Source organism: Piliocolobus tephrosceles, chromosome 20, assembly GCF_002776525.5.
Source record: "Piliocolobus tephrosceles isolate RC106 chromosome 20, ASM277652v3, whole genome shotgun sequence".
In the NCBI taxonomy this organism is placed as follows: domain Eukaryota; kingdom Metazoa; phylum Chordata; class Mammalia; order Primates; family Cercopithecidae; genus Piliocolobus; species Piliocolobus tephrosceles.
Window position 1 is genome coordinate 38,627,860 of NC_045453.1, and position 16,067 is coordinate 38,643,926.

The 16,067-nt window shown below is 43.2% G+C and overlaps 1 protein-coding gene across 2 annotated transcripts in view; it reads right to left on the bottom strand.

Moving 5' to 3' along the window:
* LOC111526270 (cystatin-13-like) overlaps positions 1-12,649 on the bottom strand; it is a 21,083-nt gene extending 8,434 nt beyond the window's left edge. Inside the window, exons 1-2 of one of the 2 annotated variants that reach the window (XM_026448134.1) lie at positions 12,309-12,649; positions 10,715-11,071 (exon numbers count right to left, since the gene is read on the bottom strand). In XM_026448134.1, coding sequence (XP_026303919.1) covers positions 10,715-10,942 — 228 coding nt within the window. In that variant the 5' untranslated portion in view covers positions 10,943-11,071; positions 12,309-12,649. The remainder of the gene's footprint in view (positions 1-10,714; positions 11,072-12,308) is intronic. The other variant, XM_026448135.2, reaches the window with a different exon arrangement.
* Positions 12,650-16,067: the final 3,418 nt, after the last annotated feature.

Genomic DNA, 16,067 nt, shown 5'->3' on the forward strand with positions numbered 1-16,067 from the left:
GGATCTGGGCAAAGTAAGTTGAAAACCTGGAAAGGATTCACCATTCTACATGCCATTCAGAACATGTGTGATTCATGGGAGGAGTTCAAAATATCAACATCAACAGAAATTTGGAAGAATTTGATCCAATCATCATGAAGGACTTTGAGGGACTCAAGACTTCAGTGGAGGAAGTAATTGCAGATGTGGTGGAAATAGCAAGATGACTAAAATTAGAAGTGGAACTGAAAATGTGACTGAATTGCTGCCATCTCATAATAAAATGTGAATAGATGAGGAGTTGTTTCTTAGAGATGAGCAAAGAAAATGGTTTCTTGAGATGGAATTGGTTTCTGGTGAACATGCTGTGAACATTGTTGAAATGACAACAAAGGATTTAGAATATTACACAAACTGAGTTGATAAAGCAGCTGCAAGGTTTGAGAGGGTTGACTCCAATTTTTAAAAAAGTTCTACTGTGAGTAAAATGTTATCAAACACCATCACATGCTATAGGAAAGTTTTCATGAGAGTAAGTCAATCAATGTGGCAAACTTCACTATTGTCTTATTTTAAGAAATTGCCACAGTCCCCTCAATCTTCAACAGCCACTACCCTGCTCAGTCAGCAGCCACCAACATCGAGACAAGATCCTTCACCAGCAAAAGATTACAATTGGCCTAAGGTTTAGGTATCATTTGCATTATTAACAATACAGTATTTTGAACTAAGGTATACATTTTCAGATTTAGGGCTATTGGACACTTAATAGACTCCAGTATAGTGTAAACATAACTGTATTGGCACTGGGAATCCAAACTATGTGTGTGACTCACTTTAGTGTGATATTCAGTGTATTGCATGGAATACAAGGCAATGGATTGTATTATGGAACTGAATCCACAAGGCACCATATCCACAAGGTATGCCTATGTGTGTATAGTGTCACTACTCATACAGTCAAAGATGGAAAACAACCCCAATATGTATCAACAATAGCAGGATAATACATGGTAGTGTGCTTATATAATGAAATTCTCTACAGCAGTAAGAATGCACATACTTTTTTTTTCCTTTAAGATTCCACACATAAATGAGATCATGCAGTATTTTTCTTTCTGCGTCTGATTTTTTACTTCACTTAACATAAAAAGTGAAGTGGGTCAGGGAAGAAATGGGGAGACATAGGTCGAAGGATAAAAAGTCGCAGATATGTAGGTCAAACAAGTCTAGAGTTCTAATGTACATCATGAGGACAAAGTCAAGGTTACTGTATTGTATTTGGGATTTTTCTGAAAGTGTGGATTTTGGGTTATCTTGATCCCCATGAAAAGGTAACAATGTGTAATGATGGATATGTTAATTCACTCGACAGTAGTAACCATTCCATTATCTACAGGTATATGAAAATATCATGTTGTATACTTTAAATATATACAATAATTTTTTAAAAAAATAAAACACTTGATTTTGAAAAAAATGAAAAGAATATATTATTGCTACATGCCACAACATGAACGAAATGCGCAAACGTAATATTGAAAGACACAAGCCAAACCAAAATAACAGTATGTGGGATCTCACACCTACGAAGTTCAAGCAGCAGGTAAAGCTGTGGTGTGAGGGCTGTACACTTAGGCAGTGTTCACGGTAAAGGTTTCTTCCAGGGCAGAGCAGGGAAGAGCGGCATGCATAACTCCACGAAGCCTGAGAAGCTCTCTCCAGACTATACGGGGAATCATTTCATTTTAAAGCGTTCATTTTAAAGTGATTCACTCTGCTTGACAGCTATGCGTTATGAACTTTTCTGTTTTTGTGTTGGTTTCACAATGAAAAGGTTTTAAGGAATAAATGGGAATTCTTATTTTTAAAAGGTTTTTAAAATAATAATGTAAAGGACTGTTCCTACTCAATAGCAACTCTACAATACCGACTGAGGAACAAATAAAATAATCAAGGATCCTACAACAGACCCAGTTATATTTGGATACTTAGTCTATAGTGAGCTGGCTTTTCAAAACACAGAGGCCTTTTATAGAGAGGGTTAGGGAAATTTACTATTTTAAAAAGTTGAAGTTAGATCCAGTACCCACATCATAAATAAAAATAATTCCAAGATAAATTACTGAGCTAAAATTATAAATGTCTTAGAAGGACTGTGTTAGATACGAGTTCTAAATTTCTCTTCAAAGAATCAATATGTCAGTATGTTCAATTCTTTGTCTTCTACTTTTAAACTTAACTTCCTCATAAAGCAACCTTTTTCGAATCACCTGCTCCACCCCGACTCATTCAGATTACCTGCTCTGCCCTGACTTATTCTCCACCCTGACTCATTTCGATTTCCTTCTCTGTCATAACCATTTTTCCTGCCAAACCACTCACCCTGTCACTCTCTTTAAATTAGCCAATCAGAATTAGTTTGGCCTGTGCAGTCTAATCCTAGCCAGTAGGGGAATGACGCGGCAGCAGGGGCCATTTGTGTCAGGAATAAGAACCCTTTCCCCTCCCTTGTCCAGGTGTGTGCTCACTGTTGCTCCACCTGTGAGGAGGCACCCTGCTATAGAAGTAAATTGCCTTGCTGAGAGGAAAAAAAGAAAATTTTATATTCGAGTGCTATTTCTTTTGTGGCACCAAAACTTTATGTATAACAATTGTAACTGTCATACTCGAAAATGGAAAAGGACTTCTTAAGCAAGATATAAACTCCAAACAACATATGAGAAGAAAAAACAAATATTATGTCAATATTTTTAAAAAAATCTTAAAGACATCGTAAGCAAAATTAAACTGCAAGCAACAGATAGGCAAGCACAAAACATTGGCAGTACATAAGAGAACCATAGTTTAATATGAATAGTACATAAAGAACATCTATAATTCTGTAAGAGCAACACAAGCAATGCAAAAGTAAAAGAGAAACAATTCCTAGAAGTAAACATATATTGCAGATAAATTCAATGAAAGACAATTGCTCACTCTATAAGGGAATTTTAAAAATGTTATTTTTGCCTCCATCAGACTGGCAAACATCTGAAAGACAAAATAAGACCACAGCTGGTGAAAATGAGAAGCAAGAGGTACTCAGACCTGCAGCATTGCCAAAAATGTAACGTAATTTAGCCCTTTTAAGGGGCAATTTGCCATTATTTTGCAAATGTACTCTTTAACCAATGAATTCAAATTCAGGATACTATCAGTATTAGTCAGGGTTCTCCAGAGGGACAGAACTAATGGAATAAATTTGTATATAGAAGGAGTTTATTAGGGAGAATTGGCTGACACGATTACGAGGCAAAAATCCCATAGCAGGCTGTCTGCAAGCAGGGAAAGAGAGAAGCCAGTAGTGGCTCAGTCCAAGTCCAAAAGCCTCAAAACCAGAGAAGCTGGCAGTGCAGCCAAAGGCCCAAGAGACCCCAGGGACCCACTGGTGCAAGTCCCAGAGTCCACAGGTCGAAAAACCTGGAGTCAGATGTCCAAGGACAGGAGAAACAAACATCCAATGCAGGAAGAAAAGAGCCAGAAGCCTCAGCAAGCAAAGCCATCCTCGTCTCCCACCTGGCCTGTGTTGTCCTAGCCTCACTGGCAGCAGATTGGATGGTGCCCACCCACACGGAGGGTGGGTTTTCCTCTCCCAGTCCACTGACTCAAACATCCATCTCTTCTGGCAGCACCTCACAGACACACCCGAAAACAAGACTTAACCGGCCATGCCGGCATCCTTCAATCCAGTCAAGCTGACACCTGATTTTAACCTCACAATATTATAGCAACACATACAAAGGAATACTCATTGTTTCATTTCCTATCAACAAAACTCATGGTCCATTAGGAAATGGGAAAAAAAAAAAAAAATTATGGCACATCATCTCATGAAATACAACAACAAGGTGGATCTGAGTGTATTTATGTAGCTTTTTCAAGACATGTTTCAAGTGGCCAAAAAAGTAGAGAATAGCATAGAAAGCATGATTTTATGATGATAAAGTGTACTTTTAAATATTTCAGACACACATGTATACATAGAAAACATCTAGAAGGATAGAGCACGCTGCTCTTAGTGGTGCCCTCAAGAAGGACAAGCCAGACTGGAAATGCAAGAAATTGAGGGTTTGCTTTCATTTTTTTAAAAAAAACTTCCAACTGTACTCTTAGAACTTTTTGGTGACTGTATATCAAGTTTCTTAACCTCAGAGCTATTGATATTTTGAGCTGGATCCCTCTTTGTTTGGGGGCTACCATGTGCATTGCAGGATGGTTGGTAGAATCCTGAGACTACACTCACTAGATGTCAGGAGCAGTCACCTCTGGTCATAACAACAAAAAAGTCCCTCCAGGCATTGCCAAAACACCCCTAAGGAGCAAAAGCCACTCCTAGTTGCAAATCACTGCCGTATATTTGAGTCATATGTCATGAGTTGAAATTACAGTAAAAAACTAACAGCTCTAGGCAGGACGCGGTGGCTCATGCCTGTAATCCCAGCACTTTGGGAGGCCGAGAAGGGTGGACCACGAGGTCAGGAGATCGAGACCACCCTGGCTAACACGGTGAAACCCCATCTCTACTAAAAAAAACACAAAAAAATTAGCCGGGCATGGTGGTGGGCACCTGTAGTCCCAGCTACTCGGGAGACTGAGGCAGGAGTATGACATGAACCTGGGAGGTGGAGCTTCCAGTGAGACGAGATTGTGCCACAGAGTGAGACTCCGTCTCAAAAAAAAAAAAAAAAAAAATACTTACAGCTCTAATTCATACTCATCAGCTACCAAGCAACCACTAATCCTATCTTGACCCACGCTTGCTCAGGAAATGGGAGGCAGGTGGAGTCCTGACTGCTGAGGAGCCCCTCAGTCTTTTTTTTTTTTTTTTGAGACGGAGTCTAGCTCTGTCGCCCAGGCTGGAGTGCAGTGGCTGGATCTGAGCTCACTGCAAGCTCCGCCTCCCAGGTTTAGGCCATTCTCCTGCCTCAGCCTCCCAAGTAGCTGGGACTACAGGCGCCTGCCACCTCGCCCGGCTAGTTTTTTGTATTTTTTAGTAGAGACGGGGTTTCACCGTGTTAGCCAGGATGATCTCGATCTCCTGACCTCTTGATCCGCCCGTCTCGGCCTCCCAAAGTGCTGGGATTACAGACTTGAGCCACCGCGCCCGGCCCAGTCTTTACACAGACAGGCCTGTCTGACTCCTGGCCATCTGAAGACCCCCCTCTCTGTTACCCTGCAGCTGCACTTTTTCCCCCACCTTCACTCCACTGGGCATTGTTCAGAGGCAGGTGCTGATGAAGAAGAGCATAGCAGCCTGAGTTTATTTTTATTTATTTTCTTTTATTTTTTTGAGACAGGGTGTAGCGCTATTGCTCAGGCTGGAATGCAGTGACAAAACTACAGCTCACCGCACCCTTGAACTCCTGGGCTCAAGCAATCCTCCAGCCTCAGCCTTTGGAGTATCTGGGACTATAGGCAGGTGCCACCACACGCAACTAATTTTCTTTTTCTTTTTTTTTTTTTAAATTTACAGACAAAGTTCACCATGCTGACCAAGCTGATCTCAGGCTCAGGCAACCCTCTCACCTCAGCCTCTCAAAGTCTGAGATTACAGGTGTGAGCCACCACACCTGGCTCAGCCTGGCTTTAAATCTTGACTCTTCTACTTACTAGCTGTGTGGCTCTGGGCAAGTTACTAAACCTTTTTGTGACTGTTTCCTCACCTGTAAAGTAGAAGAAGGTAGTTGTAGCTTAGAGAGCTACGAGACCTGGGTGCACCTGCAGAAAGCAACCAGCCCCGGTGCCAAGTAAACTAGAATTCTCTCATTGCCGTGTGGCTCCAGGCTGCTGGGGATGGGATGCTCCTTGCACCAGCACTCACGTTGCACAAACTCTGCAGCAGAACTCAGTCTACCAAGAGATAGTCTAGCATGATGACATCAGTTATTAACAGTGTATCATATGCTTGAAACTTGCCCTTAGAGTAGATTTTCAGTATTCCTAACACACACAAACCAAAAAAAGCAACTATGTAAGGTTATGGGTATGGCAATTAGCTTGATTTTGGTAGTCATTTCACAATGTATAGAGCAAAACATCATGTTGTATACCTTAAAAATAAATAGAAACATTTAATGTGTCAAGAAAAAATTAATACAATTGCTTCAAATGTCCAAAAGAAAAGAAAAGAGCAGCATCTATAAACTTTTCCCTAAAGGGCCCGATGGTAAAGATTTTAGGCTTTGCAGGCCAAGCTGTTTCTATAACTACTCCGTTTAAAAACCTGCAGCAGGCTACACTTCGCCAATCCCTGACACAAATCGGTGTATTTTTGTGTTTTTTGTTTGTTTGTTTGTTTGTTTTTTGAGACGGAGTCTCGCTGTGTCACCCAGGCTGTAGGGCAGTGGCGCGATCTCGGCTCACTGCAAGCTCCACCTCCTGGATTCACACCATTCTCCTGTCTCAGCCTCCTGAGTAGCTGGGACTGCAGGCGCCCGCCACCACGCCTGGCTAATTTTTTGTATTTTGAGTAGAGACAGGGTTTCACCGTGTTAGCCAGGATGGTCTCGATCTCCTGACCTTGTGATCAGCCCGCCTCAGCCTCCCAAAGTGCTGGGATGACAGGCTTGAGCCACTGTGCCCGGCCCAAATCGGTGTATTTTTAACTTAAATCTCCCAATAAGATATGGCTGTTTTCTTTCCGTGAAGCCTATGTATATATTATTAAGTTTAAAATGAATTGTCGCCAAGAATTTTTCTTTTTGCTTTTATGGTGTGTTGTTTGGGGGATGGTACGTAAAAAAAAATATTTTTCTGTGCTCTTTTCCAGCAGTATGTAGCCTGTAAGGTCAAGGAATTTTAAATACTTATGTTGTAGTCTCTTACTGAATCTGTTTCTACCTGATTGTTTTGAATTATTGCCTGCATTCCAAAGCTCACAGCGAACTGAAAAATAAAACATTCATTCACGGAAAAAAAAAAAAAAAAAAAAAAAAAAAAAAGTACAAAAAAGGAAAAAAAAAAAAAAAAAACAAAACAAAAAACAGTACAAAATGGTATATAATTTTTTTAGATATCCAGGTATTCGGTTTACTGTTATTACTAAACACCTGCCTATAAAGCAAAAACACTATTTTACTGATGTAAGTAGGGAAGCTTAGACACAGAGAAATCCAAGACAGTGGAATAGTTCTGGAGGGGGTGGGAACTTACTGAGAACAGCTGTTAACCATGCCTGAGAGGCTGCAGGCTGCCTGTGTTCTAAGGTTTTAATTTCGCTCATTCATGGCACATTTCTGGTCACACGTGTCCTCTACTCAAGCAACACAAGCAACATAACCAGACCTACAGAAAGAACCAGAGGGAGCCAAGGTCCCACAGAGCATGGCAAGATGCATAAGGGTCCTAATGTCCCAGCACTATCGGGGATGCAGCCTCCCAGTGAACCTTCTCTCCTGATCAGATAAGAAAACAGGAAAGTAGGGCAGGTGGCCTGGCAGCCTGGAGACATGAACAGGAAAGGTCAAAGGGAAGGCAGCAGAGAGATGAGCTCGAGGAGGAGGAGGAGGAGCACGGAGAGGCATCTCTGCATGGTGCTTCATGTCAGCACCTCCATGACCCAAGCTCGGTGTCGCCTTCCACCTCTGCCACCCTCTCACTCCCCAGACTCCGGAAGACTGATCTCATTCCTGGGCCTTCACGGTGTTCCACCCTGTCCTGTCTTGGGCGCCTGCCAAGCCACAGAACAATAACTTCTCTCAGGAAATTTAACGCAGGTACAAGACTCTCTATTATATAGCCCAGATTAAAATCTCATCAATTGTCCCAATAATATCCTTTATAATTTTTTTCTTTTCTTTTATTGAGAAATAAACATAAAATCCTCAACTCCAACGGACTGAATAGACCCCCTCTAGGCCAAGGGGACCCCAGAGAAACCTTAAAAACTGAATTCCCAGCCATAATGGGATGGGAGGTCAGATATACCTCAGTGTGTCCTCTCCTCACGAACCTTTAATTTGTATCCTTTCTTAAGGAGTAAGCAGAAACCAACACCGGAAAACAAGAAATAAACGACTCATTTTATGGCCATTAGTCAATCATCTGAGGCCAAGACCAGACACCCTCTTCCCTCTTCGCATTTTGATGTGAGAGCTCACCAGCTTCACAAGGCATCCCTTCCTGAAAACTGACCACCACCTCTGGACTCGTTTTGGCTGATGTGTGAAGGATGCACAGTGAGGGTTTTTGTGACTCTGCTTCAGCTTTTGCCATCAGAGGACTGAAAATCCACCTTTGGATCATGCTAATATCATCAGTTTTTAAAGATGCAACCCATGAAGAGGCATGAAGCTCAACTGTGCTTGCATACATTTTTCTTTAATAAATATTCACGACTCCTCCTATAGCTTATTAAATATGTATACTTAGCCAACTCATTCAGCACAGATTCCTGTCTTATGCTTCTTCCCTCAGAGTGCCTGTTTCCAGCTTCTGTCAGAATTCCCAGCCTGTCAAAATGGTCACCCTGCAGGCTGCAACCCTTTAGAGAAACAACGCTCTCCTTTTCAAATTCATAAACCAGACTGAATCGCTAGTTGACACCGAGATAATACAGGACCACCTTCTGCATTTAATTGTCATGCTTCGTAGTTCTCCTTTGTTGGGAAACAGTTTTCTAGCATTTTCCCCCGTTTCTCATGAGATTGGTATTTTAAGTGGTCTTATAGAATGTACTGAATTATGGATTTGTCTAATTTCTCCTCTGATTACATTCAAAGTATGCATTCTGGGCAAGAATACCATATACAGGTGCTGGCGTCCCCACTGTGCACATCGTGTCTGAAAGTATGTGATGCCAATTTGTCTCAGTGTTGGTGGTGAGCATTTGGTAAGAAAGGTGTTTATCAAATTTCCTGATTGGAAGGGTGTCTTTTCCCCTGGTAACTAATAAGCAATCCTTGCAATGGTTCATACCAAACACTCTTATCCAGCGGTTGTAGGATTCATTGATGATCTTTGCCTGAAATAGTTATGACCATGGTGATGGTGAAAAGATACAACTAGAAGATGGCATAGTTTTCTAGTTAGGCCATTTCTTTCACATTTTTGAGTTGGCATTTTCCTGTAAAGAGGAGCCTCCCTTCTGTCCAAGCTCCTTTCCCAGCATCACCTGCACTCACTCAATGTGTTGTAACCCGTCCTTGCCACGGCCCACATTGATGATGCACAAATGGTCCAAACTTGCTCCCTTTAAGCTGCCTTCTGGGCTCTTATCTCTGCTTTTTGATGTGACTATAACCACTTTTAAGTGATTTTAATGGATATTTTATGTTTCATTTCCATCCCAGTATAACAAATAATTAAATATAATTTGTTTTCCTTCAAAAACTCCTAAAATAAAATAAATATATTGTGGCTAAAGGCATCTCTCAGTTGTGTCTTCCACTCCTAGTTTCAGTTGCCATCCGCAGATAATGGGCTCTGTTCAGACTGATGTAAACCAAAAATAAAATTCTAAGACCTCTCAAGTGACTGAATGGACCCCCTCTCAGTCGAGGGCATTCCAAAGTAAAACTGAAACACTAGTTCAGGTCATGACGGGAAGCAGGGTCAGACATGCCTCATTATACCCTCCTCACTTTGAAATTCAGAAACAACTGATCAGCTTTAACATTAAAACAGAGGTCTTCAGACTGACAGAACAGATTATTTGTAGCAATAAGATACCAAATTCCAACTTGACTCTTTTATAGCATCCCAAGACACATACAGGTCGTGAAAGAAGCATTTTACCCCAAAATATATTTCTTTGATGAATTTTGAAATGGCCCTGCAAAACTAGCCCTTTCAGGGGTAAATTTGCATTCTGTAGAGAATCCCCTTCCTGTTCCAGGTCTTTTCCTGATCCAGGAGAGAATTAACTAAAATTTGGCACTTTTAAAGGCCTGGTAAGAGGCATTTACCATCTATTCTCTCTGAAGCCCGCCACCTGGAGGCTTCATCTGTGTGATTACTAACTGTGGTCTCCACAACCCCTGATCTTAACCCAGACATTGCCTTCTATTGATTCTAAGTTGGGTTTTTTTGTTGTTGTTTGTTTATTTGAGATGGAGTTTTGCTCTTGTTGCCCAGGCTGGAGTGCAATGGCGTGATCTTGGCTCACCACAACCTCCGCCTCCCTGGTTCAAGCAATTTTCCTGCCTCAGCCACCAAAGTAGCTCGGATTACAGGCATGCACCTCCACACCCAGCTAATTTTGCATTTTTTTAAGTAGAGACGGGGTTTCTCCATGTCGTTCGGTTGATCTTGAACTCCCGACCTCAGATGATCCAACCCCCTCAGCCTCCCAAAGTGCTGGGATTACAGGTGTGAGCCACCACGCTGGGCTGATTCCAGGTCTTAAGGTAACAACTTAACTCTTTCAACCAATCAACCATCAGAAAATCTTTGAATCCATCTATGACCTGGAAGCCCCCACTTCGAGTTGTCCTGCCTTTCTAATCCAAACCAACTTACACCTATGTGTATTGAATGATGTATGCCTGTAACTTCTATCGCCCTAAAATGTACAATATTAAGCTATAAACCACCTTGGGCACATGTACTCAGGACCTTCTGGGGCTGTATCACAGGCCTTGGTCACTCAGGTTTGGCTCCGAATAAACCCTTTTAAATATTTTACCGAGTTTGACTCTGTTTGTTGACACTGAGGGCGGGGAGTAAAAAGGCAAGGAGCAAGCACCCCACCTACCTGCTCCTGGCTCTTCAGAACCTTCAGCGCCCTAAAGCTGAACTTGTCTCTGCTGGCCTTGTTATACTCCTTCATGGCGAACCAGAGTGCCTGCTGCACATAGACGTAGTTTTGAGGGATATCTTGGAATGTCCTCACCACCTTCGTTGAGCTCCAGGCTTGGACTCCTCTGGATGCAAGGGCCATAGTGGCCACTACCAGCAGCAGGGCCTGGCAGAGCCTGACCATGGTGCCTCAGCCAAGGGCCACGGGCCAAGCACCATCTATCCTTTCAGGACTGGGGCCAGATGTGGCACGCTGGCCCCTGCTGCCTCTGAAGATGCACAGATACTGGCACCCCAGCTCCTCTTGGCACTGCTGATTAAAAGGAAGGAACTTCTGTTAACACAGTGGTGCTATTGTAGTAGACTTAGAAATATACATTTGGTCTTCACCCCAGGTTTCTAGCAGGAAGCACCTAAAACCCTTACAATTGCCTGAGTGGTTGAGATGTGACAGCAGCATCTTGGTTATTTCTAACATGCCCTTTTTAACCACACCTGAATGTATGCTAATGAGGTGAATCCTGGTGGGATCCCAGATAGTCTCAGGGTGGAGGCTGGTTGCAGTGTGGTTAGTGGGTTGGAGGGTGGGAGGCCTCCACCCCAGGGAGGAAAGAGGGGCCAAAGATTGCGTTAATCACCATTGACCAGTTAATCAACCATGCCTATGAAATGGAGCCTCCATGAAACCCTCAGAAGGACAGGGTTGAGACATTCCATAGGCACTTCGTGTGTCTTATGTAATCATTGCCATCCCCCATGGGGCTTTTTAGTGAGTAACCCCTTTATACAGGAGGAAAAGGAGGCTCATCAAGAGGTCAGGAGAGCACCTAAGCATACTTGATGGAAGCATCCACTCTTTAACTCAGGGCCTGCCCTTCCCCCTACCTTGTAACCTATCTCAATCTAAGAGATACACACATGTAGATAACAGCTTGGAATGTACATTTGCTTTTGAGGATATCCAATTCTACTATAGAATATAAATGAGCATGTAGTTTGTAAGACAGGCAAACCGGTTAAAATGTGTACAGAGAGTGGGCAAATAGAGACGGACGTAGGCAGAAATCGTAAGTTGTGTTAATGAAATATATGTGGAGGCAGTGTATATCTAAGTTGAACACAGAACGTGTTGACAAAACTAAGAGACACCTGATATCCAAATATAAATGACATACACACAGCCAGAAGATTCATGAGGTCTTAATCTAGCCACCCCCTGGTGACATCATTCTGGTGACATCATTCTGGCACCCTACAAGCTCTCCCCTAGAAATGCAAATCAAGCCCTCTGGCTGGGGCAGCCCTGTCTGCATCTGTTCATAAACCAGTGTGTGTGACTGACAAGCACCTTCCATCTCTAGGACTCTTGCCCAAGTGTCCGCTGTGGCACCCCAACCCTACCTTTACTGGGGAGCTGATGCAGCTGAGAGAGATGGGGGATGTGAACACAGAGGACCAGGCAGATGGTCTCCTCACCATCACCCCGTTTCTCTGTGTTTTAAGCACATTGACCTGTTCCACCCTCTTCCCGCTCCTTATTTTACACTGACCTGATACTGGTGGGCTTCCAGCAGCTCACTCTGACAAGGAAGCCTTTCTGCTCTATGGTCTCTGGATCACCTTCCAGGGTGGGCTTGGAGGCTGCTCTGGAAAGCACACCACAGCTACACCATGGGCCCACCTCAGATCCAAGTTCTTCACCACGTTCCTGGCTGCTAGCCCTCGAGCCGACTGTCCCGGCCCACAGGTGGTGTTGCCCTCCTTCGTGAGGACTTGAACTGACTGCCGGCTGCCCCTTGGCTGTTCTCTGTCCCCAGCACGCTCAGTTCATGCTTCTGTGCGTGGTCAGAGTGTCTGCTGGGGTCTGCACTCCAGGGTGCCTCTGCCCTCTGGCTTCACTCCCCAGCCAGGTAGTCACACCCATGGCCCCTTTATGAGGTCAGCCCACACCCTCTGATGCTGCTCAAGTGAAGGACGCCTCTGACCACCAGCCCTCAGAAGGCCATGGGCTCACCAAGGGCTGCCAGTTTGTAGAAGTCCCTCACCTTGTCCCACACCTACTGACTTTCTAAACTTCTGTCCTCTGGACCGTGCTGGGTACATGTGACAACACCTCGATGGCCATGTCTTTCAGAGCCCATTATGCGATGTCATGACCCTAGAAGCAGAAGGAGCCATCAAAGAACCAGGCTAAAGGATTTGGGACCAATAGGCCTTTGGGAATGCACCTGGCCAGGAGCTAAAGGGCCACCAGCTGACAAGAGTTGCCATCAGACACGCCAGGTGGAAAGTGTCAGCTGGCAATGGCCATGCCAGCCTAAGCTATCTCTGTGGAGTGAACAATGTAGCTCAGAAGAGCCAGCACAGATCCCTCCCACCTGCCAGTCCTATCTTCCCCCATCTTGACGCATGTCCCAGGTAAGCATTCCTGATTCTCCTTACTTGGGACACAGTTCTCTCCCCTGTTTGTGATCTCAGGACCTGACACCTGTCTGCCCAAGTGGGCTTGGCCAGGGAGGAGGAGCTATGCCAAGAGGAGGAGCAGAACTTCATCCCACTCTGCATTTAGGGCCTGCCTCGGTGACAGTAGGGGAGCTCCCAAGAACTCACAAGTTTGGAAATTAATATTTCTCTTTGCAAGATAAAATACAGATCAGCCGAAAGTACATCAGACCTGAGATCCAATTCCAAACAGAAAGCCAGGCCTGAGAATCCCTGGGTTAAAAGTTCGGGTGTTTGAAACTGAATTGCATGCTCGACTAGGGAGCCCTTTCTAAGCTGGTACAACATGCACAGGCCAACAGAAAAGAATAATAAATCTGGCTATACATTTTGTGTAGTGTGCACACGCGCACAAACACACACACACCTGACACAAACACCACAAAGATCAAAAAGGAAAGGGAACACAGAATAAGTCATTTAGAACATATTTGGTAAAGGGCTAAATTCCCTTTTATGGAAACAGCTCTTTAAAAGTGAAAAGAAAAAGACGATTTCCTCAATTGTCTTGGCTCAAAATGAGCCAAGAATTCAAGCAGGCAATCTACCCAAAAGGAATCCATTTCCCCTCTTGGCCACACATCAGTTGTCTGAGAACAGTCGACCTGTGGTGATGCCTCACTCCAACTACCACGCTGATCCACACATCTTGTGTCCAAAGCAGAGCACAAGTGTCCGTGGGAGGCTGCACCACACAGAGCCGAGAGATGCCTGCATCCTCCACTGAGCATTCCACAGGTGAAGGAGTCTGGTAAAAGGAAAAGGACGGAGGTAGGTTTGTTGAGCACTGTGGTGGGTGTGGACCCACAAGCCTGCAGGAGAACCAGAACTCTCATGGGCTTCCTCAGGGCTGGGGTGTGACCTCTTAGAGCTCCCAGGGCCTCTGCATGGGCCCCTGTGGCATAGGGACAGGAGGCAGCCCTCCTCTCCTCTTAGCATAACTCTTCCCTGCCAATGTTCACATCTCCAAACACATTCTGTCTAAGGTGGGGTTATCAGGACCACAGGCGCTGGTTGCTCCAGGAACTATTGCCTCATAGAAAGCATTTTACTTTGCTCATGTCTCAGGATAATCAGGATTTTAGGAAAGGACCCAGTTAGGAAGGTCCCAGGAGGTGCAGGCCGAGGAGTGGCTGGGACCGCCATCATCTACACCACGACTGGGCTCCCTGATAATGAGGAGGAGATTTTATAATGTATTTATTCAGAGGTAATTCACACACTGTAGGATTCACCCATTTAAGCATATAAGTCAATGACTTTAGCATATTCACAGAATTTTATATCCAAACCACAATCCATTTTACAATGTTTTTGTTACCCTAAAAAGAAACCTTAAACTTTTTAGCCTTTATATGCCAATTTCTCCATCCCCTTTCAGCCCTAGGGGGCCACTGATGTGCTTTCTCCACAGATGTCCCTCTTCTGGGCATTGCACGTAAACGGAATCGCTGTGTGTATGTGTCTGGTTCCTCTCACTTAGCATGTTTCTAAGGTTCTTCCAGGCTGCAGCCTGTATCACTACTTCATTGATTTTTATTACAAATAATAACCTGTTGTATGGATATACCATATTTTATGTATCCACTCATTAATTAATGAGAAGCAGGCTTATTTCGGCTATTGTTTTGGCTTTTTGGCTGTTTTTGATAAAATACTGTTATGATCATTCCTGTTCAGACTTTCATGTGGACCTATGTTTTTCTATCTCTTGGGCATATACCTAAAAGTAGAAATATTGGGTCATATAATAACTGTATGTTTAACTTTTTGAGAAACTGCCAGATGGTTTTCCAAAAGTAGTTGCACCATTTTGCATTCCCATCAGCAGTGTATGAGGGTTCCACTTTCTCTATATCCTTGCCAACACTTGTTACCTGTCTTTTTTATTATAGCCATGCTAGTGGGTGTGGAGTGAGACAAGTGGTAAGAATTTGACAAATGTGACACCTGGAAATTTTAATTTTCATAATATTGAAGGACTCTTATGATAATAATATATATATATATATTTTTTGAGACAGAGTTTTGCTCTTGTTGCCCAGGCTGGAGTACAATGGCGTGATCTCAGCTCACTGCAGCCTCTGTCTCCAGGTTCAAGCGATTCTTCTGCCTCAGCCTCCTGAGTAGCTGGGATTATAGGCATGCGCCACCATGCCTGGCTAATTTTGTGTTTTTAGTAGGGACAGGGTTTCTCCGTTTTTATCAGGCTAATCTCGAACTCCTGACTTCAGGTTATCTGCCCTCCTCGGCCTCCCAAATTGCTAGGATTACAGGCATGAGCCACCATGCCCAGCAAGAAAATTTTTTAAAAAGACAAACAATCCAATAGAAAATCTGGGGAAAAGTCATGTACACAAATCACAGGAAAATAAATGTAAATGTCTCTGCTACACATGTGAAAATATGGTTAAGCTCTTAAACAATAAAAATTTAACTCAACAAGGAAATGTTACTATTTTCTTACACTGGAAAAAAGTTAAACGCTACAACAATGCTGGATTGATATGTGGCCTTCATGCCATGCTGGCAGAGTGGGAATTCAGTAGTCCTTGTTAGTAGCAATTTAGCAATCTGTTAAACATTTAAAAATTACATATTCATCAACACAATGTTCCACATCTAGGATTTTTATCCCACGGAAATATTTGCCTACGTGCACAAAGTTGGCTGAAAAATTATTCACTGTGACATAGTTTCTAAGAGTTAAAAAAAAAAAAAAAAAAAAGAGAAACAGCCCAAACACGTATCAATAATAGATTTATTTATTTATTTATTTATTTATTTATTTATTTATTTATTTATTT